General features: G+C 37.2%; 1 protein-coding gene and 1 non-coding gene across 5 annotated transcripts in view; one reads left to right on the top strand and one right to left on the bottom strand.

Moving 5' to 3' along the window:
* Positions 1–26,903, top strand: part of BOLL (boule homolog, RNA binding protein) — a 63,200-nt gene extending 36,297 nt beyond the window's left edge. For all 4 annotated transcript variants that reach the window (XM_060410158.1, XM_060410157.1, XM_060410156.1 and 1 more), the window contains 3 exons: positions 3,808–3,936; positions 11,106–11,204; positions 23,890–26,903. In XM_060410158.1, coding sequence (XP_060266141.1) covers positions 3,808–3,936; positions 11,106–11,204; positions 23,890–23,913 — 252 coding nt within the window. In that variant the 3' untranslated portion in view covers positions 23,914–26,903. The remainder of the gene's footprint in view (positions 1–3,807; positions 3,937–11,105; positions 11,205–23,889) is intronic.
* Positions 22,837–22,943, bottom strand: LOC114113283 (U6 spliceosomal RNA). The gene has a single exon (XR_003588346.1). It is a non-coding gene; the product is annotated as a U6 spliceosomal RNA (small nuclear RNA).
* Positions 26,904–27,543: the final 640 nt, after the last annotated feature.

Genomic DNA, 27,543 nt, shown 5'->3' with positions numbered 1-27,543 from the left:
AGTATTTATTAACTGTGATACTGATTTATTAACTGATTTGGCAATTCATTTAATCACTATATTTCTCAGCTTTTTCATTTGCAAATGGAACTAATGATACCATACCTTGGAAAGTTTTCTCACATGACTTTTGTAAAGATCAAATGAGACCATGTAAGTAAAAGTATTTTATAAATAAGTGCTATGTTATTAATATTAGAAAACTTAGCATTTTTCTAGCTTCACTTCATATTTTGCTTCAGTTTTATTTATGTTTCTAAATAAATGTTCCATCTCTCATCTTTGATAGCAAATGGTATACCACCAGAAAGTTGGTTTGACAAGTCCCACTTCATGGGAAGTCAGAAAGCTGAACAGAGACATTTGTTGTTGTTCAGTCTCTCAGTCATGTCCTAGTCTTTGAAACTCTGTGGACTGCAGCACACCAGGATTCCCTGTCCTTCACCATTTCCCAGAGCTTGCTCAGACTCATTCCCATTGAGTCGGTGATACCATCCAACCATCTCATCTTCTCTCATTCCATTCTGCTCCTCCCTTCAATCTTTCCTGGCATCAAGGTCTTTTCCAGTGAGTCAGCTCTTCCCATCAGATGGCCAGAGGAGTAGAGCTTCAGCTTCAGAATCAGTCCCTCCAGTGAATATTCAGGATTGATTTCCTTTATGATTGACTGATTTGATTTCCTTGCAGTCCAAGGGACTCTCAAGAGTTCTCCAGCACCACAGGTCAGTTCAGTTCAGTTCAGTTGCTCAGTTGTGTCCGACTCTTGGCGACACCATGAATCGCAGCACGCCAGGCCTCCCCGTCCATCACCAACTCCCAGAGTTCACTCAGACTCATGTCCATCGAATCAGTGATGCTATCCAGCCATCTGATCCTCTGTTGTCCCCTTCTCCTCCTGCCCCCAATCCCTCCCAGCATCAGAGTCTTTTCCAATGAGTCAACTCTTCGCATGAGGTGGCCAAAGTACTGGAGTTTCAGCTTTAGCATCATCCTTCCAAAGAAATCCCAGGGCTGGTCTCCTTCAGAATGGACTGGTTGGATCTCCTTGCAGTCCAAGGGACTCTCAAGAGTCTTCTCCAACACCACAGTTCAAAAGCATCAATTCTTTGGCGCTCAGGTTTCTTCACAGTCCAACTCTCACATCCATACATGACTACTGGAAAAACCATAGCCTTGACTAGACAGACCTTTGTTGGCAAAGTAATGTCTCGGCTTTTGAATATGCTATCTAGGTTGGTCATAACTTTTCTTCCAAGGAGTAAGCGTCTTTTAATTTCATGTCTGCAGTCACCATCTGCAGTGATTTTGGAGCCCAAAAAAATAAAGTCTGACACTGTTTCCACTGTTTCCCCATCTATTTCCCATGAAGTGATGGGACCAGATGCCATGATCTTCGTTTTCAGAATGTTGAGCTTTAAGCCAACTTTTTCGTTCTCCACTTTCACTTTCATCAAGAGGCTTTCTAGTTCCTCTTCACTTTCTGCCATAAGGGTGGTATCATCTGCATATATGAGGTTATTGATATTTCTCCCGGCAATCTTGATTCCAGCTTGTGCTTCTTCACACGCTGGTAAAGTAATGCTCAAAATTCTCCAAGCCAGGCTTCAGCAATACGTGAACCATGAACTTCCAGATGTTCAAGCTGATTTTAGAAAAGGCAGAGGAACCAAAGATCAAATTGCTAACATCCGCTGGATCATCGAAAAAGCAAGAGAGTTCCAGAAAAACATCTATTTCTGCTTCGCTAACTATGCCAAAGCCTTTGACTGTGTGGATCACAATAAACTGTGGAAAATTCTGAAAGAGATGGGAATACCAGACCACCTGACCTGCCTCTTGAGAAACCTATATCCAGGTCAGGAAGCTACAGTTAGAACTGGACATGGAACAACAGACTGGTTCCAAATAGGAAAAGGAGTACATCAAGGCTATATATTGTCACCCTGCTTATTTAACTTAAATGCAGAATACATCATGAGAAACGCACCACAGTTCAAAAGCATCAGTTCTTCAGTGCTCAGCCTTTATGGTCCAACTCTCATCCATACATGACTACTAGAAAAACCATAGCTTTGACTAGAGGGAGCTCTGTTGGCAAAGTAAAGTCTCTGCTTTTTAATATGCTGTCTGGGTTGGTCATAGCTTTTCTTCCAAGGAGCAAGTGTCTTAATTTCATGGCTGCAGTCACCATTCACAGTGATTTTGTACCCCAAGAAAATACAGTCTGACACTGTTTCCATTGTTTTCCCCATCTATTTGCGATGAAGTAATGGGACCAGTGTCAGACTTTATTCTTTGGGCTCCAAAATCACTGCAGATGGTGACTGCAGCCATGGAAATAAAAGACGCTTACTCCTTGGAAGAAAAGTTATGACCAACCTAGATAGCATATTGAAAAGCAGAGACATTACTTTGCTGACTAAGGTCCGTCTAGTCAAGGCTATGGTTTTTCCTGTGGTCATGTATGGATGTGAGAGTTGGACTGTGAAGAAAGGTGAGCACCGAAGAATTGATACTTTTGAACTGTGGTGTTGGAGAAGACTCTTGAGAGTCCCTTGGACTGCAAGGAGATCCAACCAGTCCATTCTGAAGGAGATCAGCCCTGGGATTTCTTTGGAAGGAATGATGCTAAAGCTGAAACTCCAGTACTTTGGCCACCTCATGTGAAGAGTTGACTCATTGGAAAAGATTCTGATGCTGGGAGGGATTGGGGGCAGGAGAAGGGGACGACAGAGGATGAGATGGCTAGATGGCATCACCGACTCGATGGACATGAGTCTGAGTAAACTCCGGGAGTTGGTGATGACAGGGAGGCCTGGCGCGCTGCAGTTCATGTGGTCGCAGAGAGTCAGACATGACTGAGCAACTGAACTGAACTGAATGAGACCAGATGCCATGATCTTTGTTTTCTGAATGTTGAGTTTTGAGCCAACTTTTTCACCCTCCTCTTTTACCTTCACCAGGAGGCTCTTTCGTTCCTCTTTGCTTTCTGCCATAGGGGGGTGTCATCTGCATATCTGAGGTTGTTGGCAATCTTGATTCCAGCTTGTGCTTCTTCCAGCCCAGCATTTTGCATGATTTTCTCTGCATATGTTAGATAAACAGGGTGACAATATACAGCCTTGATGTACTCCTTTCCCAATTTTGAACCAGTCTGTTGTTCCATGTCCATTTCTAACTGTTGCTTCCTGACCTGCATACAGGTTTCTCAAGAGGCAGGTCAGGTGGTCTGGTATTCCCATGTCCTTCGGAATTTCCCACAGTTTATTGTGATCCACACAATCAAAGGCTTTGGCATAGTCAATAAAGCAGAAACAGTTTTTCTGGAACTCTCTTGCTTTTTCGATGATCCAACAGATGTTAGCAATTTGATCTCTGGTTCCTCTGCCTTTTCTAAATCCAACTTAAATATCTGGAAGTTCTCGGTTCACCCACTGTTGAGCCTGTTGGAGAATTTTGAGTATTACTTTGCTAGCATGTGAAAGTAAGCCAATTTAAATACCATAGATTATATTATTACAACCTTTAATAGTTATCTTAATGATTGTCGTTATTTATGAGCTTCTAAATTGCTAAGAACTTTTTAGTACTTATAAGTGATAAATAAGTGATTTAATAATATCTACATAATTGGAGTTTATAGCAACCTAGAGTTCCTAGTTTGTTTTTAAGATAATTCTGTGTTGTCCCTAGAAACAACTTTAGGAAAATGTGAAACCAGTATATCTCTCATGTATTGGTTAAGTCATTTGGTTTAATTGAAATAACTAATCCGATTTTAATTAGAAACATGATTTTGTAATTTAGTCTCCTGCCTCTTCTGCTCCATTCTTGTACCTACAACCTTCTGAGGTCATTTATCAACCAGTGGAAATTGCACAAGATGGTGGATGTGTTCCTCCTCCAATGTCTCTGATGGAAGCTTCAGTTCCAGAGGTATGTGTTAGTCTCAAAGTAATATATCCATAACCACTTCATTTTAACATTTATTTCTTTTCCTTTTCTAAAAATATTTGTTCAAGACCCTCATTGAAGTTGAACATCTTATGTTTTCTTTGATTTATTCACATCTCTTCCCCTTTTTTATATCTAAGTATGTCATCTTAGACTTCTTCACTATTTCTGAATCATTGCTCAACTCAGCTGTTTACTAGACTATCCCTGACTCAGTCCCCTTGAAAGAGTAAGATAAGGGCTTCTCTTTCTTCTGGTTTGCCTGTCTTATTACTAACACTGTCAGTTAAAAGTATATAAAAACTAAAGAAGGAAAAAAATCTTTAAAATTCTTCCTTCAAAGATATAAATCAAATTTATAACTAAAAACTGTAAATATTATCTTCCGAGTGTTTATATTTGCAAACCATTACTAATAACCTCATCGTCTATGTACCAGGAACTGTACATGGCATATTTTAAGTATGTTGTGAAAGACTGGGAAATAAATAATGACCTCCCAATTTGAGTGTATTTATTATTATTATTACTAAAGTTTATAACAATTTTTCTGAAATAGCGGCTTCCACAATTTGGAATCTTAAATGTTTATTATCAATACTTTTACTATGATTTCTCCATTCTTCATGTCACCCTCCAGTTATTACAGTCTGCAAGCACTCTGTTAAAGAAAGCTTACATGTGCTGTACTCCCTTGAGTTCTTACATGCTTGTGTGTTCAACGTATTTGTTGTCTATAAATCTGGAAGAAGTTAAGACTAACTATAAAACAGCTGGATCATACTTGTATAACTTTGCTAAGGCTGCCTGAACAAAGTAAAATGAACTAGATGGCTTAAAAAGAGAAATTTATTGTCTCATAGTTCTGGAGTCTAGAAGTCCAAAATCAAGGTGTTGGCAGAGTTGGTTTCATCTGAGGGCTTTGAGGGAAGGCTCTAGTCCAGGCCTTTCTTCTTGGCTTATCAATGACCATCCTTTCCTTGTGTCTTCACATTGTCTTTCCTGTCTCTGTGTCCAAGTTTCCCAATTTTATAAAGATACCAGTCATTTTGGATTAGGTTCCACCCTAATGACCATACTTCAATTTGCTCACCTCTGTAAAGACCCTCTCTCCAAATAAGGTCAGTCTCTGACATAATGGTTAGGACTTCAACACATAAGTCTTCAGAGAACACAATACAGCCCATAACAATGCTTTTTTCTCTTATAACTTCTAATTTACTCTTTTCTGGTGTTGAGTATAGTTATAAAAAAGTTTGAAGCCAGCCTGACTTTCTCTCTTATACGTAATTTGCTTTTTCTTCCTGCATGTCTAAAAAATGTGTCTTAACTTGAACTCACTTTACCAGAATATGTCTTGAAATTTGTCACTCTTTAAAATATTCTTCCTGGGATACAGTTTGCTCCTTTGATTCTCAGACTAGTTTTTATTTCAGGACTTCTTTTTTCCTGTTTGAACTTTGAAAAAACTTTTTTGTATTCCAGTTCTTTTATTTCTTCAGGAATACCATTTATGCATATGTTGAGATCTCTTTTTATCTTTCATATCCATCATCTCTGAGATAATTTCTTTTATCATAGTAATTGTTAATGTTTTATATGCTTTTTTGAGACAATCATGAATATTTTTCATTGTTTTTAGTCTACTTTTTCTTATGAATAATGAAGCTTTCATTGCTGTTTTTTAATCTTCTTTTTATCCCAAACTGCCACTTTGCTTACATCGTTGCCTGTAAATGTTGTCTTTTGGCTTAAAATGTCTTTTTGAGGCTCTTTTTTAGCGATCATGTTATTATAACTTCTTTAAGATCAAAGAAATTTTATTTATCTGAATTTTTCTACTATTTTCTGGGATGATTTCTCATCTTTTTCTTTTTCCCCCCTTTTTGCTTTTCCCTTGATAGAGTTGGAGAGGATGAGAAGAGTCCTAAGGTTGCTTCCTTTTCCTTCTCATCTTATCTTTAAATGAGACCAGCTTTTTGCTGAAATACAGGTGGGAGAAGCAATCTGTTGACTCAAACATCCTACCACCAACTCTGTTTTGTTGCCTGCTTGAGATGTTCTTCCCTGAATTTTTAGCGTTCTGGAGTTCATTTGGCTCCTGGCAAAGTCTTTTTTTTTTTTTCAGAGATTTTCTGTATGAAGGTGTAGTAAGTGTTACTTCACTTTACACTCTCACCCTGCTTCATCTCCAGCAATGTTCCTCAGCTATACTGCAAAGTAGTAGACCACAAAATAGTGAAAGTATGATTTCTCCTTCTCTGTAGGAGATCTTTCCTGCTTCTGCCTTGGTCTAACACACCCCTACACTTGAGAAATAGGCCTTTCAGGGAAATCTATAACCTTCCTCAGGCTTCAGAATCCTCCCTTATATTGGTGCAAATTGCATAGCATTTGGCAGGCATTCTGCACTACAAACAAAGCTAGTGGAGGTGATGGAATTCCAGTTGAGCTATTTCAAATCTTGAAAGACGATGCTGTGAAAGTGCTACATTCAATATGCCAGCAAATTTGGAAAACTCAGCAGTGGCCACAGGACTGGAAAAGGTCAGTTTTCTTTCCAATCCCAAAGAAAGTCAATGCCAAAAAATGCTCAAATTACTGCACAGTTGTACTTGTCTCACACGCTAGTAAAGTAATGCTCAAGATTCTCCAAGCCAGGCTTCAGCAATACATGAACCGTGAACTTCCAGATGTTCAAGCTGGTTTTAGAAAAGGCAGAGGAACCAGAGATCAAATTGCCAACATCCTCTGGATCATCGAGAAAGCAAGAGAGTTTCAAAAAAACTGTTTCTGCTTTATTGACTATGCCAAAGCCTTTGACTGTGTGGATCACAATAAACTGGAAAGTTCTGAAGGAGATGGGAATACCAGGCCACCTGACCTGCCTCTTGAGAAATCTGTATGCAGGTCAGGAAGCAAGTTAGAACTAGACATGGAACAACAGACTGGTTCCAAATAGGAATTGTCAAGGCTGTGTATTGTCACCCTGCTTATTTAACTTCTATGCAGAGTACATCATGAGAAACGCTGCACTGGAGGAAGCACAAGCTGGACTCAAGATTGCCAGGAGAAATATCAATAACCTCAGATATGGAGATGACACCACCCTTATGGCAGAAAGTAAAGAACTAAAGAGCCTCTTGATGAAAGTGGAGAGTGAAAGTTGGCTTAAAACTCAACATTCTAAGATCATAGCATCCAGTCCCATGACTTCTTGGGAAATAGATGGGGAAATAGTGACTGACTTAATTTTGGGGGGCTCCAAAATCATTGCAGATGATGACTGCAGCCATGAAATTAAAAGACACTTACTCCTTGGAAGGAAAGTTATGACCAACCTAGACAGCATATTAAAAAGCAGAGACATTACTTAGTCAACAAAGGTCCGTCTAGTCAAGCCTATGGTTTCTCCAGTAGTCATGTATGGATGTGAGAGTTGGACTATAAAGAAAGCTGAGCACCGAAGAATTGATGCTTTTGAACCATGATGTTGGAGAAGACTGCTAAGAGTCCCTTGGACTGCAAGGAGATCCAACCAGTCCATTGTAAAGGAGATCAGTCCTGGGTGTTCATTGGAAGGACTGATGTTGAAGCTGAAACTTCAGTCCTTTGGCCACCTGATGCAAAGAGCTGACTCATTTGAAAAGACCCTGATGCTGGGAATGATTGAGGGCAGGAGAAGGGAACGACAGAGGATGAGATGGTTCGATGGCATTACCAACTCCTCGGACATGGGTTTGGGTAGCCTCCGGCAGTTGGTGATAGATAGGGAGGCCTGGCGTCCTGCGGTTCATGGGATCACAAAGAGCTGGACACGACTGAGTGACTAAACTGAACTACCTTGTTATTTGGGATTCATGAGCACATCCATGTTTACTTGATGATGACATTTTAAAAATCTATCTTTTGTTCTTTTTGTTTTTTTCTGATTTTCAAGGAGGGTGGCAGTGAGTTAAGAATGCTTTTACATTATGTTTTTGGAGGTTAAAGCATCTGCCTCCATATGGGAGACCTGGGTTCAATCCCTGGGTCAGGAAGATCCCCTGGAGAAGGAAATGGCAACCCACTCCAGTATTCTTGCCTGGAGAATCCCATGGACAGAGGAGCCTGGTAGGCTACAGTCCACGGGGTTGCAAAGAGTCGGACACGACTGAGCGACTTCACCTTTTAGCCATTATCTATTTTCGGCACTGAACCATAGTCTTAATGTTGACATCAGATAACTTACCAAGTTATGTTTCACTGTTTAGTGGAATAAAATAAGATATTTCTGGAAATATTACATGTTAACTTATAACTTGTGCCATTAATTTTTATGATACTTCAATACAGAATGTTTTAAGTATATTTTTATTTTAATATTATTTCTGGCAAAAGATACATGTCTAATATATAAATTAATTGAATGGGTTGGTTTATATTTTAAGTGTTTTTTCCTCTAAAATTAGAAAACACAGGGCTTGTTGTTATGAGTTGATAGTTAGCTCTTCTAAAATATAAAAATAAATTAAAATTATTTCTCACTTATTTCAATGACTATTTCCCCCTTTACTCTTAGAATATAGTGCCTTCTACTTAACAGAATAAATAGAAACCATTTTGTGGAAACCAGCTCAGCTTCCAGTCCCCAACATACAAACTTACCCGACTCATAACTCATCCTTAGCTTCTTACATTTGTTGAGTAACCTGTCTTGTTCAAGGTTATTTCTACTCTTTACTCTTGATACTGTAACTTCCCTATTCCTCAGGGACCTCATTCCTCATTCCACCTCATTCCTTCTTTTCTCATGTATTTTAAGACATTTTCTCTCCATTGGTTCAGAGCTTTACCTAGTATTTACTAGTATGTTACTTTGAGTCATTACTTAACTCTTCACAGTGTTGGTTTCATAATATCTCACCTCACCTCACCTTACCGCTTAGTCGTGTCCGACTCTTTGCGACCCCATGGACTGTAGCCTATCAGGCTTCTCCGTCCATGGGATTCTCCAAGCAAGAATACTGGAGTGGGTTACCATTTCCTTCTCCAGGGTATCTTCCCAACCCAGGGATCGAACCTGGGTCTCCCTCATTGGAGGCAGACGCTTTAACCTCTGAGCCAATAAAGACATTAGGAAAATCTATTTTGCAGGATTCATGCAAAGATGAGATGAGAACCTTGTATACAAGGTTCTTGCTATAGTGCCTAACACCTGGTAGGAGACAGTTAAAAACTATATTGTGACACGCCCCCATCAATGCCCTTATGCTCTTCTACCTTTCAAAGCCAAGCTTGAAAAATGTGTGCTCAGTTGTGTCCAACTCTTTGCAACCCTGTGGACTGTAGCCTGCCAGCCTCCTCTGTCCATGGGATTTTCTAGGCAAGAATACTGGGGTGGGCTGCCATTTCCTCCTCCAAGGGATCATCCTGACCCAGGGATTGAATCCAGGTCTTCTGTGTTGTCTACATTGACAGGCAGACTCTTTACCACTGATGTGAAGAGCCACCTGGGGAGCCCTTAAAAAAAGTAATCTACATTTAATATTTCCACTGCCTCACTACCTGTTCTTCCCTTACCTGCTAAAGTCTGCTTCATTACCTTTCTGCTGAAGCTGCCTTGGATAAAGATCCTTAGTGACTCCCTAATTGCCAAATATTTTCCTTTTCTTTTCAGTCTTACTTGACCTCTCAGCAACATTGGATATACTCCTTGAAATTCTTCCTACCTTTGCCTTCCATGATACTGCTCTCTTCTGCCAATCCTTTTACCTCCTCTTACTTTCCTACGTAGGCTGATCTTTTTCTCCCCATGATTTCTTTTTTGATTCTTCATTCATTCTTTCACCCTACATACTCTGATGTTATCATCCACACTCATGTCTCTAGCCCCAGCCTCACTTCTAAATTTTAGACCTGCACTGTTCAGTACAACAACAGCCAGTACCACATGCAGCTGTTGAAATGTGGCTAGTCAGAACTGAGGTGTGTTGTAAGTGCAAAATACACACCAAGTTTTAATGACATAGTGTGAAAATGAATGTAAAATTTATCTGGCTTTATGTTGAGTACACTGATATATTTTCATATGTTTAAATAAAATCTGTTACTGGAAATTAATTTTACTTTTTTTTTTTTTACTTTTCTAACATGGCTACTGGAAATTTTTCTTTCAGTTTTATTGAGATATAATTGACATACAGTGGTGTGTAAGCTTAAGATATACAGCATAATGATTTGATTCATACATATCATTAAAGGATTATCACAACAAGCTTGGTGAATACCCATCATCACATAGAAAATTAAAGAAATAGGAAAAAAATTGTATGTGATGAGAAGTCTTAGGATTTATTCTCTTGACAACTTTCCTATATAACATCCAGCAATGTTAATTATATTTATCATGTTGTACATTACAGCCCTAGTACTTACTTAGCTGTAACTGGAAGTTTGTACCTTCTGACTATCTTAATTTTAATTAACATTTAGTTCACATTTTTGTTAGTGCTTCTTTAGAGCCATCCAGCTTTTGAGTGACTATATATCTGTAATAAAAGTCCTACAAATGCCTCAGATTTTATGTGTTACAAACTTAACTTCTTTCTAACCTCCACACAGTTACATCAACGTCAAACTTTCTTTTCTTTTATTCCATATATCAGTGAATGGTGCCACCATCTGTTGGACAAGCCATTAATCTGCTTTTACATGATCTCTTTCCTGTCTATTACTCTACTGCCTCACCTTTCAGCTATCAGTCAGTGTATATTCTTCCTTCCAGCCATACCAAACAACATACATAGATAGGTATTCTTAGTTGCCTCTACCTTTTCATATACTATTCCTACCTCATTCCTTAATTTTTCAAATTCTAGCATAAACTCCACTAGAAAACATCCCCTGACCACCTCCCCAGCTTTCTAAAGCTACATTAATTGTTTTCTTTTCCCCATGCATCCCTATTCATGGGACTTTGTTTTCCCCCATACATCTCTATGAAAAATGTCATACATTTTGATTAGTCTGTCCCAGACCAGTCTATAATTAAAGATAGAGAATGTGTTTCTCATCTGTGTTTCTCCGTTATGTAGCAAAATGCCTAGAAAATTGTAATACTGAATAAATATTTTAATTAATTAAAAGCAATATTTTTTTTTTAATTTTAGCCTTATTCTGATCATGGAGTTCAAGCAACATATCACCAGGTTTATGCTTCAAGTGCCATTGCTATGCCTGCACCAGTGATGCAACCTGAACCAATTAAAGTAAGAAGCTTGTTTTGATTTTTTTTGTTGTTGTTCTTAAGTCATATTTCACAGTTTCCAAATTCTTTTCTGAAAAGAAACAGCTTTGGATATTTATATCTCATTTGTGATCTGAAGTACAGGACTAATGAATTCTTTCATATGAAGGAAATACAGTTCTAAGTTGGCTATAATTTCTGTTAGTTTTGGGGAGAGAGAAGAATAGAAAGTTAATGCTTAATCAGTACAGAGTTTCTATTTAGGATGATGAAAAGGGCTTCCCTGATGGCTCAGATGATAAAGAATCCACCTGCAATACAGGAGGTCTGAGTTTAATCCCTGGGTTGGGAAGATCCTCTAGAGAAGGAAATAGCTACCCACTCTAGTATTCTTGCTTGGAGAATTCCATGAACAAAAGAGCCTGGCAGGCTGCAGTCCACAGGGTCACAAAGAGTTGGACATGACTGAGCAACTTTCACTTCACTTCACTTCTGTTAGTTTTGAAGAAGTTATAAACCAGACATGGTCAAAAGTTTTCATTTACTGTAGAGTAAAATATATATGACTTAAGATCTTTCATTTTTAAATGTACAACTAAGTGGCATTAATTATATCCACATTGCTATGCAATCATAGTCATCAGTATCTAGTTCCAAACTTTGTCATCACGCCAAATAGAAACTCTGTACCCATTAAGCAATAACTTTCTGCTCTTCTCTCTCCCCAGTCCCTGTTAACTTCTAATCTACTCTCTGTAATTTGCCTAGATAGTCCATATATTCAGAATTTTATTACATTAGTGACATGTAACATTTACGGGGAAATGAAAGTAGTTATTATAATGATCTACTCTTCCAGTTTGGGAATTGTGCTCATGCATCTTAAATTAGATCCAGGCCAAGAGTGGTAATGTAGTTAGATCCCTTTATATATTTAGTATATTTCAACTGCCTTATCCTGCTTCTTCCCATGTGACCTAGGTTCTTCACTTTTGGGAAATGTGACTATATGTCTAGTAAAGAACCCAAACTGATGAACTGTTATGATGGAAGTATGACTCTTGCTTGCAGTATATTCTTTACAATAAAATGATGGAGGTTAGCTATTTCACACTCATATTTTTGCTTCTGACCCATCCCATAGGTTGGAACTCAGCCTACTTTAAGGAGTCTTTCATATCCCCTCTCGCCTTTACTTCATTTCTTCATTGCTGTTGCTACTGCACTGCAAACATGAATTAAAACCATCATTTTGACCTAATGCCAAAGCCTAAAGTGTTAGTTAGTAAATGTTATTTATAGGAAGTTCATCATAGGATCAAAATCATCTAAAACAAACTTACAGTGTTGATACTTTCTCCAGATATACCTCTCTTAAAATAGCTATGCCATATTAGATAATCAGTTGCAGATTATATATTATATACATACACATTATATATATGTGTGTGTGGGTGTATATATGTGTATATATATACACATACAAATGATTAAAGTTGTACTTGTTGAATAATTCCAATAGAGGATAGAGTGGTATTCAGAAAGGAGAAATTTCTAAAGAATATAAATGTTAAATATTCTTGATTTAAAGTTTTATTCTTCTAGTTTAAGAGTGTATCCTTTTCTATATTTTCTTATATGTGTGACTAAGAAATGCAGAAACTGTGCAGAGAAAATGTTATCTTACTCTATTATATAAAATTATATAAATGTTGAATATAAATCAAAACAGAGGTATAAATACATACCTTTCTTTGTGCACATAAGCATAAAACTGGAGTCAGAAACCTGCCTGTTGCATGACTAGAGAAATGCTGCTAAGAGGAACTTTACCCTTTCTATTTTGACATAGATCTTTGCTCTACTATATCACAGGCTAAAGGGGAACAAAATCACTGACTTGATTCTGTTTTTACTTAATCCATCTTGTTAAGGCTTATAGTAATTCTGGTTATCACGTGGGATACAGCCTAGGGAAGATTTTGGTACTGCAAAGTTAAGGTTTCAGGACTTGGTAAGAGTTGAAGAGTTATGAACTGTTGTAGTTAACTAGCTTACTCCAAAGCCCACATCTCACAACAACTGTAATTAGATGTCCTCAAATCTGAGATATCATGCATTATCATTTTATATATCACTATGAAAGAAGAAAGCTGTGTATCCTAATGCAGGGTTTTTGAAATATGAAAAGATGTTTATCTCAGAATCAATGAGGTTTGGCATGTTTTATTTTTATTTACTTATGTACTTTTATTCTTTCGCTGTGCCACACATAGGATCTTAGTTCCCTGACCAGGGATCAAACTCATACCCCCGCATTGGAAGCACAGAATCTTAACCACTAGACCACCGGGAAAGTCCCTGGCAAGTTTTATTTTTAATTTAGAACTACAGAATCATACGAAGCCTGAGTTGAGGAGCAGAAAAAAACTCAACAATTTCTCTTTTGTTAGAGATAAAGGGAAAAGAGAAAATTCAATTAAACTGCAGAATCAAAACTGGAACACAGGGGTTTTGTATAGTTTTGTACATCCTGTTCTATCTTTCATGGTTGAATGTTCTGTGTATCTCATACTCAGTATTCTTTTTTATGTGATTTGATGGCACTCAATAGAAAATGGTGCCCCATTCAGGAACAGAAAGTCCAACTCTATAGTTTTCTAAAACTATACAACTATATGAAGTATTTGTAGAAATACTTCATTGTACAAGTTTTACTGTGTGGAAAATTATCATTTTTTATAATGCACTTGTATTATAGAAATATTAATCTACAAACGTTAAATCAATAGGAGACAATCTTATCCTAAAATTTATTTAAGGAGTCTAATATTAAAATAGTGACATCTGCAACATTAACCTTTATTCTTCCTAAGCAAATTTTCCCTGGTGTACCAAAAATCTTGTTGACTTAAAATACAGAAAAGCAGAAATACTCCTTGAAAGAATTTAAATGTATTGTTTTTAAAAGTGTAAGTCATTTTTAAAACTCTTAATTATTATAATTTTAATGATGTTAATTGTATACATACAAAAGTGGAATTTCATATGTCAAAGCTGTCTTTAAACAACAAATCTAATCAATAAAATACAGACCTTATTCAGAGCACAAGTCTAACCATTATAAATGACTGTCAGAAACTACTCATTGACTGTAAGCTGCAGGTTACTGTACTCTGTCAAATTAAATAAAATATTTTAAAGCAGACCAATATAGAAACTAGTTGGTTAATATGGTATTAATTAGAGTTGTTATTTGGTCACTGAGTCATGTCCAACTCTTTTGCAACCCCAAGGACTATAGCTACCAGGCTCCTCTGTCCTTGGAATTCTCCAGGCAGGAGTACTGCAGTGTGTAGCCATTCCCTTTTCCAGGGGATCTTCCTGACCTAGGGATTGAACCTGGGTCTCCTGCATTGCAGGCAGATTCTTTACTGTCTGAGCAACCATGGAATCCCATTAATTAGGGTATCATTCCCTGATTCAACAGTCACATCTTTTATACAGAATTAATTTTAAAAATCAGTAAAACAAAATCATATAATGTCAAAATTATCCTGCTGAACTAGACTGTGAAAGTGAAAGTGAAGTTGTGTCCGACTCTTTGTGACCCCATGGACTGTAGCCTACCAGGCTCCTCCCTCTATGGGATTCTCCAGGCAAGAGTACTGGAGTGGGTTGCCATTTCCTTCTCCAGGGGATCTTCCCGACCCAGGGATGGAACCCGGGTCTCCTGCATCCCAGGTAGACACTTTAACCTCTGAGCCACCAGAACTAGACTATAGTAAGGAACAAAGGCAGAATGTAGAAAAGAATAAAAGACAAAAAGGCAGAATGGCCATCATCAAAAACTCAAGAGTAAATACTAGAAAGGGTGTGGAGAAAAGGGAATCCTCTTGCACTGTTGACAGGAATGCAAATTGATACAGCTACTATGGAGAACAGTATGGAAATTCCTTTAAAAACTAGGGATAAAACTACCATATGACCCTGCAGTCCTGCTACTGGGCACATACCCTGAGGAAATCATAATCAAAAAAGACAGTGTACCCCAATGTTCATTGCAGCACCGTTTACAATAGCCAGGACATGGAAGCAATATAGATCTCCATCAGCAGATGAATAGATAAAGTTGTGGTGCATATACACAAGGGAATATTACTCAGCTATAAAAAGAACACATTTGAATCAGTTCTGATGAGGTGGGTGAACCTAGAGCCTATTATACAGAGTGATGTAAGTCAGAAAGAGAAAGACAGATATCATATATTAATGCATATATATGGAATTTAGAAAGATGGTACTGATGAACCTATTTTCAGGGCAGCAAAGGAGACACAGACAAAACGACAGGTCTGTGCACACAGTGGGGGAAGGAGGGGGTAGGATGTTTTGAGAGAGTAGCCCTGAAACATATATTACCATATGTAAAATAGATAGCCAGTGGGAATTTGCTGTATGATGCAGGTCGGACACGACTGAAGCGACTTAGCAGCAGCAGAAGCAGGGAACCCAAAGCCAGTGCTCTTTGACAACTTAAGAGGGGTGGGATGGGGAGTGAGGCGGGAGGAAGTTTCAAAAGGGAAGTAATTATCCTCCAATTAAAAATAAAATTTAAAAGGAACAAAAAGAAAATCTTTGTCTATTTGGGCAGTCAAAACTTTTAATACGAATATCAAATTCCTTGGTAATAAAGGTATAAGTAGAGGATTATAAAGTATCTCTATTTCCTTATGATGTTTTTCCATTTTTGCATTAATTTAGGCGTCTAATAAGTTTATTTTTATGAGCCTTAATTGAGATACTGGAAAGTGAGTTAATTATAATTAGAAGTTCACCTTTAAATGTTCTTTTTATTTAACTCTGAAGTATACTAGCTATTCCGGAGAAGGCAATGGCACCCCACTCCAATACTGTTGCCTGGAAAATCCCATGGGCGGAGGAGTCTGGTAGGCTGCAGTCCATGGGGTCGTGAAGAGTCGTACACGACTGAGTGACTTCATTTTTCACTTTCATGCATTGGAAAAGGAAATGGCGACCCACTCCAGTGTTCTTGCCTGGAGAATCCCAGGGACGGGGGAGCCTGGTTGGGCTGCCGTCTATGGGGTCGCACAGAGTCGGACACGACTGAAGTGACTTAGCAGTAGCAGCAGCAGCCCTGGGATCTGGCACAAAGAAGACAAACTCAGAATTAGAGTTTGAGCATTAGTAATAAGAATGCTAACTGAATTAGAGGAAAGAATTGATTAGCACAGTGCCAGTTTTAACAAAGAACTAGCAAATATGAAAAAGAATCAGAACTGAATATGACAAATGAAAAACAACTAGAGGAAATTAACAGCAGACTAGGTGATGCCTAAGTGATCTAGAAGGTAGAATAATGGAAATCCTTCAATCTGAACAGCAAAAAAGAAACAAATTTTGAAAATGAGAACAGTTTAAGGGACCTCTAGGATAACATCAAGTATGAAAACATTCACATTATAAGGAGATGAGAGAGAGGAGTTGAAAACATACTACATGAAATTATGGCTGGAAACTTACCAAATCTAAAGAAGGAAACAGATGTCCAGGTACGAGAACCACAGAGGATCCCAAATAAAATGAACCTAAACAGACCCACACCAAGATATATCATAATTAAAATGGCAAAGGTCAAAGATAGTGAGATGATTCCAAAGGCAGCAAGAAAACATTCAGTTCAAGGGAACCCCCATAAGGCTATCAACTGATTTCTCTGCAGAAATTTTGCAGGCCAGAAGGGAGTGGCATGATATATTCAAAGTACTGAAAGGGGAAAACCTGCAACCTAGGAGACTCAACCAAGCAAGATTATCATTTAGAATAGAAGGGGAGCAGGATGGGGGGAGGGATTAGTTGCTGAGTCATGTCCACTCTTGCGACCCCATGGACTGTAGCCTGCCAGGCTCCTCTGTCCATGGGATTCTCCAGGCAAGAATACTGGAGTGGGTTGCCATTTCCTTTTCCAGGGGATCTTGCCGACCCAGGGGTCAAACCCAGGTCTCCTGCACTGCAGGCAGAGTCTTTACCAACTGAGCTAAGAGATAACGTAATTTTCCAGACAACCTAAAACTAAAAGAATTCAGCAATACTAAACCTGGAATGTTAAAGGGTCTTTTTTAAGTGGAAAGGGCCACAAGAAGTAAGAATCTATAGGAAAGAAAAAGTCTGCCAGTAAAGGCAAATATATAGTAAACACTGTGGAGCAACCACTTAAATAAGCTAGTACTAAGAGTAAAAGACAAAAAATTGTAAAAATCAACTTATAACTACATTAAACAGTGAAAGGATAAACATGAAGATGTAAAACATGGCATCAAAAACACAAAACATGGGCATCTTACTTTTCATAACATAAGATTCAGCTTATCAAACCTTAATACCTTACAGAATTGTTTTCTGAGCTTTTTTTGATGACATCTTTCCCCACTTTCAGGATACAGGATAATAAGCAATAGATTTTGTATTCCATACCTCACTAACAATATTTTAAATTTGTCTGTTTTGGAAAGGCATGAAGGAGGAGTATAGGGGTATCTTTTTAACTCATATGAGGTTACTGTTCCTTCATTACTGACATCTAGCCAAAGCACTTATCTAAGATATACTGTCAAGATTTGCTGAACCCACCCCAGTGTTCTTGCCTGGAGAATCCCAGGGATGGGGGAGCCTGGTGGGCTACCGTCTCTGGGGTTGCACAGAGTGGGACACAACTGAAGCACCTTAGCAGCAGCAGCAACCAAACCTCAAGGATTTTGTCATAGTACTTGTCCTCCTAGATTCTCTTTAATTCAGTACTGTCAACTAGCCTGCGCTCAGATTTTACTCATTCTTATATGTGGCTCTCTTTCTTTGCACTGTGTTTGATATTTCAGTGTCTCTTTCAAAAAAAAAATATATATTCCTCTTTTACCAACTAATCATGGCATGATTCTCTTTGCCCTCTAAGTTGTCTTCCAAGGGAGTTTTCAGTTTTATTCTGCATTTTGGTAGTTTTTAAGTGACTCTGATCTAGTCCTTTGATTCTCTCCCTATTTTAACTCTAAATCAACACCACCTGGATGAATGTTCACTACCTCCTCAAACTGAAAATCATGAATATATAATTTCTTACATTTTATTTTCAGGATCTTCACCTCTTTTATGTTAGTTTGCTCATCTTATCCCCTGAAATCAAAACAATACCTGTTATTTTTCTGACCTGTTTAAGCCACATGATCTATTGATACTGTTATGTATTCCTTTTTCAGTTCACTAACTTGCTAAAAATGATATACTCATTTCTCTTTCCACTGCCACATCCCTTTTCTAAGCTCTATTATTGCCTAACCAGATTACTGTATATTTATTCAAGGCTTCTCTATCTTCAGTTTCCATCCTATAGTCATGCATAAAATCTGAATTTAGCTTTTTTAATCTGAGGTGGGTTTTTTCCCTGTTTTTATTCTCATCAACTCTTATCTGTATCCTTACCAAATTCCTGCCATTGCATGGTCTTCCTTCAATATTCCCATAATAATGAACATGTTATTCATATATAACTACTTATATTTTTTATTGGAGCCATAATGAATTAGCACCACTCTTGTTCTCTCTAGGCATATTGAACCTTCAATCAAGCAATTCCATATACAGAGAACAGTTTAACTTCACTTCTCTATTTTTTATGAAAGAACCAGGACATATTACCAGTAAGCTATGAATAGTAGCTTAGGTATGAATAGCTGTGTATTACCACAGTATATTTCATTCATTTACCAAATATTTGTTGAGCATCTGTCATGTGCTAACCAATATTCTAGACACTGATAATATAGCAGTGAATGATATTAAGTGGTATTAGACACTATTGAACAGGCCAAAGAAAACCTGGCCTGTCTATAGTTTAGCAAACCAGACAGGTTTGAACCCCTAGAATCATGCTGTTCCCAACCTGGTCACCCACAAGATTCTAATTTCAATCTTGAATAATTAAAATTAAATGTTTAAAATTCAATTCCTCAGTTGCAACTAGCCACATTTCTATTTTTAATTGAGGTATAGTTAATTTATAGTATTGTGTTAGTTTCAGGTACACAGCATACTGATTCAGTACTTTTGCAGATTTTCCATTATAGGTTATTATAAGATAATAGCTATAATTCCCTGTGCTATACAATAAATCCTTGTTGCATATCTATTTTATATATAGTAGTTCATATCTGTTAATTCCATACCCCTGATTTGTCATTCCTTCCCTCACCCCTTGGGTAACCACAAGTTTGTTTTCTATGTCTGTGAGTCTGTTTCTGTTTTTTATATACATTTGTATTTTTTTTAAGATTCCACTTATAAGAGGTATTATATTGTGTTTGTCTTTTTCTGTCTTGACTCATCTCATTAAGCATAATAATATTCTCTAGGTCAGTCTATGTTGCTGGAACTGGCAATATTTCATTCTTTTTTATGGGTGAATAATACTCCACTGTGTGTATTAATCTGGTTTTCTATTGAATGGCATTTGGATTGTTTTTCAGCTGCTGTAAATAGCGCTGCTATGAACATGGGGTGCATTTATCTTTTCAAATTAGTGTCTTCTTTTTTTTTTCCAGATACATACCCAGGAGTAGAATTGCTGGATCATGTAGAAGTTCTATTCTTAGTTAACTAAGGAACTTCCATACTATTTTCAATAGTGGCTGCACCAGTTTACAACCCACCAGCAGTATAGGCAATGGCATACTACTCCAGTACTCTTGCCTGGAAAGTCCCATGGATGGAGGAGCCTGTTAGGGTGCAGTCCATGGGGTCGCCAAGAGTCAGACACAACTGAGCGACTTCACTTTCACTTTTCACTTTCATGCATCGGAGAAAGAAATGGCAACCTGCTCCAGTGTTCTTGCCTGGAGAATCCCAGGGCCGGGGGAGCCTGATGGGCTGCCGTCTGTGAGGTCGCACGGAGTCGAACACGGCTGAAGCGACTTAGCAGCAGCAGTATAGGAAGGTTCCCTTTTCTCCACACCCTTGCCAACATTTATTTGTAGATTTGTTGATAGTGACCATTCACTGACAAGTGTTAGTTGATATCTCATTGTGGTTTTGATTTGCATTTCTCTAATAATTAGTGATGCTGAGCATCTTTTCGTGTACATATTAGCCATCTGTATGCCTTCTTTGTAAAAATGTCTGTTCAAGTCTTCTACTTGTTTTTTATTAGATTGTTTTTGATATTGAGTTATATGAGCCATTTGTATATTTTGGATATTAACCCCTTATTTGCTGCATGTTTACAAAGATATTCTTCCCATATATTCTTCCCATCCTGTAGGTTGTCTTTTCGTCTTGTTTATGGTTTCCTTTGCTGTCCAGAAGTCGTTAATTAGACCTTATTTATTTTTGCTTTTATTTTGCTTTAGAAGACTGATCCAAGAAAATATTGCTGTGATTTATGTCAGAGTGTTTCCCTTGTGTTCTCTTTTTTTTTAATTTATTTATTTTAATTGGAGGCTAATTACTTTACATTATTGTATTAGTTTTGCCACACATCAACATGAATCCACCACGGGTGAACACGTGTTCCCAATCCTGAACCCCCCTCCCACCTCCCTCCCCATAGCATCCCTCTGGGTCATCACAGTGCACCAGCCCCAAGCATCCTGTATCCTGCACCGAACCTAGACTGGCGATTCGTTTCTTATATGATATTCTTATATGATATTATACATGTTTCAATGCCACTCTCCCATATCATCCCACCCTCTCCCTCTCCCACAGAGTCCAAAAGACTGTTCTATACATCTGTGTCTCTTTTGCTGTCTTGCTGTCTTACAGGGTTATTGTTACCATCTTTCTAAATTCCATATATATGTGTTAGTATACTGTATTAGTGTTTTTCTTTCTGGCCTACTTCACTCTGTATAATTGGCTCCAGTTTCATCCACCTCATTAGAACTGATTCAAATGTATTATTTTTAATGGCTGAGTAATACTCCATTGTGTATATATACCACAGCTTTCTTATCCATTCATCTGCTGATGGACATCTAGGTTGCTCCCATGTCCTGGCTATTATGAACAGTGCTGCAGTCAACACTGGGGTACATGTGTCTCAATCAATTCTAGTTTCCTTGGTGTGTATGCCCAGCGGTGGGATTGCTGGGTCCTGTGTGGATCACAATAAACTGTGGAAAATTCTTCAAGAGATGGGAATACCAGACCACATGACCTGCCTCTTGAGAAACCTGTGTGCAGGTCAGGAAGCAACAGTTAGAACTGGACATGGAACAACAGACTGGTTCCAAATAGGAAAAGGAGTACGTCAAGGCTGTATATTGTCCCCCTGCTTATTGAATTTATATGCAGAGTACGTCATGAGAAATGCTGGGCTGGATGAAGCACAAGCTGGAATCAAGATTGCCAGGAGAAATATCAATAACCTCAGATATACAGATGACACCACCCTTATGGCAGAAAGTGAAGAGGAACTAAAAAGCCTCTTGATGAAAGTGAAAGTGGAGAGTGAAAAAGTTGGCTTAAAGCTCAACATTCAGAAAACGAAGATCATGGCATCTGGTCCCATGATTTCATGGGAAATAGATGGGAAACAGTGGAAACAGTGTCAGACTTTATTTTGAGGGGGCTCCAAAATCACTGCAGATGGTGACTGCAGCCATGAAATTAAAAGACGCTTACTTCTTGGAAGAAAAGTTATGACCAACCTAGATAGCATATTCAAAAGCAGAGACATTACTTTGCTGACTAAGGTCCATCTAGTCAAGGCTATGGTTTTTCCTGTGGTCATATATGAATGTGAGAGTTGGACTATGAAGAAAGCTGGGCACCGAAGAATTGCTGCTTTTGAACTGTGGTGTTGGAGAAGACTCTTGAGAATCCCTTGGACTGCAAGGAGATCCAGCCAGTCCATTCTGAAGGAGATCAGCCCTGGGATTTCTTTGGAAGGAATGATGCTGAAGCTGAAACTCCAGTACTTTGGCCACCTCATGCAAAGAGTTGACTCATTGGAAAAGACTCTGATGCTGGGAGGGATTGGGGGCAGGAGTAGAAGGGGACAACAGAGGATGAGATGGCTGGATAGCATCACTGACTCGATGGACATGAATCTGAGTGAACTCCGGGAGTTGGTGATGGACAGGGAGGCCTGGCGTGCTGCGATTCATGGGATCGCAAAGAGTCGGACATGACTGAGTGACTGAACTGAACTGAAGGCAGTTCTATTTCCAGTTTTTAAGGAATCTCCACACTGTTCTCCATAGTGGCTGTACTAGTTTGCATTCCCACCAACAATTTAAGAGGGTTCCCTTTTCTGCACACCCTCTCCAGCATTTATTGCTTATAGACTTTTGGATCACAGCCATTCTGACTGGTGTGAAATGGTACCTCATTGTGGTTTTAATTTGCATTTCTCTGATAATGAGTGATGTTGAGCATCTTTTCCTGTATTTGTTAGCCATCTGTATGTCTTCTTTGGAGAAATGTCTATTTAGTTCTTTGGCTCATTTTTTGATTGGGTCGTTTATTTTTCTGGAATTGAGCTGCAGGAGTTTCTTGTATATTTTTGAGATTAGTTATTTGTCAGTTGCTTCATTTGCTAATATTTTCTCCCAATCTGAAGGCTGTCTTTTCACTTGCTTATAAAAAATATGGAACACTTCACTAATTTGCATGTCATCCTTGCGCAAGGGCCATGCTAATCTTCTCTGTATCGTTCCAGTTTTAGTATATGTGCTGCTGAAGCGAGCGCCACCTGTGTTCTCTTAACAGAAGTTTTAGGGTTTCATATTTTACATTTAGATCTTTAAACCATTTTGAGTTTATTTTTGTATGTGATGTGATGTAATATTCTAATCTCACTGTTTTACATGTGCCTGTCCAGTTTTCCAAGCACCACTTGCTGAAACCACATTTGAAGTGCTAAATAGCCCCACATGGTTAGTAATTACCATATTTGACAGTGTAGATACAGAATGTTTTCAGCAACACAGAAATTTCAGTCCGGTAGTACTGCTCCAAAGAAATTGGAATATGGAAACTAGAGCCTATCCACGATGTAGAAATATGTCATAGGACAGCTTGCTTCCCTAAATTAAGAAAAGACCTTTGCTCAAAGTGCCAAAAAAAAGTAGTAGGAACTAGGTTGTTTCTTTGGCCCAAATTGATATTAACACAAAAAGATTCTCAGGATAACACAGATACACAGAATTGCTTTCTGTTATATGACTTAGGTATCTTAAGTGCCTGTTCTACCAGTGCTAACTTGAACAGTACTTTGGAGGCTTTAGACAACTTTCTAAATAGACGTCTGGCAGGCAACCTCTACTTCCTTTTTTAAAAATATGTTTTTAAAACTTACCTAATAATATTTTCAAAATAGAAGGAATGTTGTAATTCATTTGTTTCTCTGTTGACCTCATTTTCATATATGAAACATTTATACTGTTAATATAATACTAGACTAAAGATTGTGTGAAGTAGATTGTAAGCTCTCAGAGAGCAGGGAGCAGACCTTTCCTGAGTTCTGGACCCCCCCTAATCTTTACTTAAACACTGTTGTATAATTATTACCACATGTTCTGTGAGTATTTATTAAATGTTCATGGATGTTCTACACGCATCTGTTCTAACTTATCTTTTTTTTTTCCCCTCATTCAGGGTTTCTGATCTATATTCTCTTTCTCTTTACTTAACAGACAGTGTGGAGCATTCATTATTAAGACAATTGGGCAGCTCTAGTCCAGCTCAACTGATTTCTTATCCAGTGATCCTTGTGTGGCCGAGATCCAGCTTCAATGAACCGGCTAGAAGCTGCCCGTTGTGAAACTTAGGGTTAGTTAATACCTCACCATACTTATTTATTCCACTATAAGCTGTCTAAATTTGATGAAATTTGCTTTTTCAGCTGTTCTACAAAATTATTTAGGTAAATGTGGCATGTTGATTTTTTAATGTGTTTATCTAACTGTAGTGACATTTTCTACAACATGTTTTATCCATTCCATAAATAATAACCACATTGGGAATAGTGAGGTGTCTTTCATTTTCTCTGCTTTGTGTTATTTCTTTTCCTCTCAATCTTTTAGAAGTTATGTTTCATATTCTGTGGTATTTATTTTAATATTTAGGATAAGGGTCATTTCTAATTCTAATGCCTTTTATCATATATTTAATCTTAATGAAACAGTTCTACTACTTTACAATTTTGTCATTTTTGTCTAATTTTTTGTTACCACTGCTCTTTAATTTTGCTTCTACCATGGTTTTCAGAATTTTAATAGTATTTATACGCATTTTTAAAAACATTTCCAAATGTTAGAAATACCATCAACATGATCAGTATTCTTGCCTTTTCATGTGATTAATTTGACTATATTAAATTTTTTCTCTTAACCTTTGAGATAATGCTCCAGTCTCCCTATAACATAAGCTGTTTGGTACCAAACTTTATATAATATGGATCACTTAGTAGAATTGTTTTGATGAAAAGAAGGGCTTACCTCTGACATGATCTTATTACATTGATATTCTTCTGTTTTGGTGCTCTTTTAATGCTTTAATCCTTTGACTTTTTCTTATATTTTACCAATATTTTCAATTATATATGTGTTCTTAAAAGGACAATTATTTCCATAAAAAGCAAATCTATTTCCTACTCCAAAGAAAAACATTAAATTATAATTTTAAAGCCAATTCTTATTATATAATTGGAAAATAGGTGAGGAGAAAAAGCTGTTATTCAAAAGTTATAGAATAAATCGTGCTTTTATCACTAAAATTTATTTTTAGTATGAAAAAAACCACCTTCAATCCATTTGTAATTCTTTCACTGACCTCCTAATTTTAGACAAGAAGGTAAAGCCATAAATATTGGCATTACCCAAATAAATCTCTTTTCCTTTCTTATTCCATCTACAAATATATTCCATGCTCAGCAGCAGAAATAATAAGGACCTTAAAGTTTCTCCTGGTGAGTCAAATAGGGAGTTTCTTTTGAAATCATAATTAATATGCTTGCCAGTCAAATGGTTTCATGAAGACAGCATGACCATATGAAATATATACTAGCATATGAGAATTCCATGTACATTAATTTCTGTCAGGTTTTAGAAATGTAAAAAGACTTAAGTCCCACAATGAAATTTCAAAGTTTTTCATTTTGTATGTAAAAAGTACTAACTACTGGTGTTAGAGGTCTTCTTTTAATAGTACTGTCCTTGAGAACAAAAAAAGTTAATGTTTTGACTTTCAAAATGTTAAACATGATGCTAAACAAATCCTGGATTGTTAATAAAAATTAATGATGCATTATTGGATAAGGAATTTCTATAATTCTGCATACCCAGATGTGTTTTTTCAGAGCTATGTAGGTTATATGTATGCACACACATATATATGTAATAAGCATACACACATACATTTTCTATATATATACATGCATATAATTCATACATATAGATTTTCTTAAAATTTAGCTTCATTTTGAGAAGCTAATCAGAACTTTGGAAATTACTGAAACCTAAATATATGGAGGATATCATCAACCTTCTTCATGGCCTAGCTTGATAGCCCAAATGTGTTTTTCTAAAAACAGACAGATTGGAAGGATGAAAATTCTCCCTACATATACTAAGTAAAGCTCATCTTATTTTTTTCCTTTCTGTAGGTTTTTTTTTGGTCGTGCTATGCAGCTTGCAGGATCTTATTTCCCCGACCATAGGTCAAACCCAGGTCACAACAGTGAAAGCACCGAATCCTAATTCCTTGGCAGCATTGCCTATAGTATATCTTCTATAGATAAATTTGAAGTTTTTACTTACTTAGTACCCATTGTGAAAGATCAGCCTTAAGAGTGAATTTAGATTTTTATTTTAGAGTGAAATGGATAATATGTATATCAGTCCCGGTACCAGAATCACAAGGTAATAACTTTACAACCTATTTTCTCAAAATCTCTAATACAATCAGAGATAGAAAGATGGTAGCATGGCAAAAGATAAAGCATCTTGGGAAATTAAGACTTTTAACTTCCTATCAACTGATTGCACGATAGCTTAGAAAAAGACATATGATTTAGTTTATAACATTGTTTTATAAATTTCTGCCAATAATGGCAGTACATTATTTTCAAACACATTTATAGATGATAACTACCATATCTTAGGAGTGTTTCCTGGATTTATGCTATGTTTAACTACAAAATAATGAATTTGGATCACACTAAAATTATTCATATTTTTCCCAGAAATAGTGCTTCGATAATATTAAACTGTAGAATCAAAGGACTAGAAAAAATCTTCAGAAAGCATCCAGTTCAACTTTGATATCATGCCTCAACATGCTTTATTGTCATAAATAGTAAATTGCTCGACTGTGGACCTATACTTCGACTAAAATGTACTCTGAAATCCCTGTAGACTTTAGGGGGAAGGGGGCAAATTATACCCAAAGAATGGATGTAATATTCATAATTGGTACTATTTCTTTCAACTGTATTCAGTGTTTTCATTCCTGTACATAAACTCCTAAAAATACACTTGGCTGTCGGCTTCTGTACTTGCAGGTTGAGTACTACTCTCTGGTTAACAGCTAAAGTTATTGCTTTCATTGGACCTGCTATGTATGTTTCTGTCTCTGCTTTTATGTATTGCATAAATTTGCTAATTACTTTCTGCATTTTCCTGCTTTAATCAAATACCATTCAAGATCACTTGTTTTATTGTCATTATTTCTCCTTTCCATGTGACATAACTTCTTCAGTTCTCTATTATATATACTAGTTTCATGGTTATCTTGATGTTACCTGCTCTCTGGATCAGCAAATATAAAATAGGTGTAGATTTCAAACTAGTGAAATAACAGATTGAGGATTTCCCATATTATCATTCTTTTTAGGCATAGTGCTTAAAATAGTATCAATATAATGACAAGCCTGAATTTATCAAAGTAAAGATACACAGTAAGTCATTAGGACATTCTACTTAGGCTAGTTACTGATAACTATACTGACTTCTGGCTTAATTTTAAAATTTTCCATTTACTGATTTGTCAGTTTTCCCCATTTGATATGTATTTTTTTTAGTTAAGCTAATACTTGATTATTTAGCAATATTTTAGTGCATAATTTTCTGAAGGAAGCTAGTATGGTAACCTTAGTTTTGCATTCTTATCAAGGTGTGTACCCATGAGTAATAGTCATTCAGTATTTCTCTAAAAGTGATCTAGGTCATAAATATCTTGGTGCACTTTCCCCCCTCTGAAAAGAAGGAGTGTAAGAAGCTGCCTCTCTATATGTAGGGACTAAAGTCCTTCTCTCCCTCCCCTGCTAAGTCTTTTCCTCACTTCAGCCC

Source organism: Ovis aries, chromosome 2 (genome assembly GCF_016772045.2).
Source record: "Ovis aries strain OAR_USU_Benz2616 breed Rambouillet chromosome 2, ARS-UI_Ramb_v3.0, whole genome shotgun sequence".
Classification (NCBI taxonomy): Eukaryota; Metazoa; Chordata; class Mammalia; order Artiodactyla; family Bovidae; genus Ovis; species Ovis aries.
Note: the sequence above shows the minus strand (reverse complement) of the source record. Positions and strands in the feature narration are given on the sequence as shown.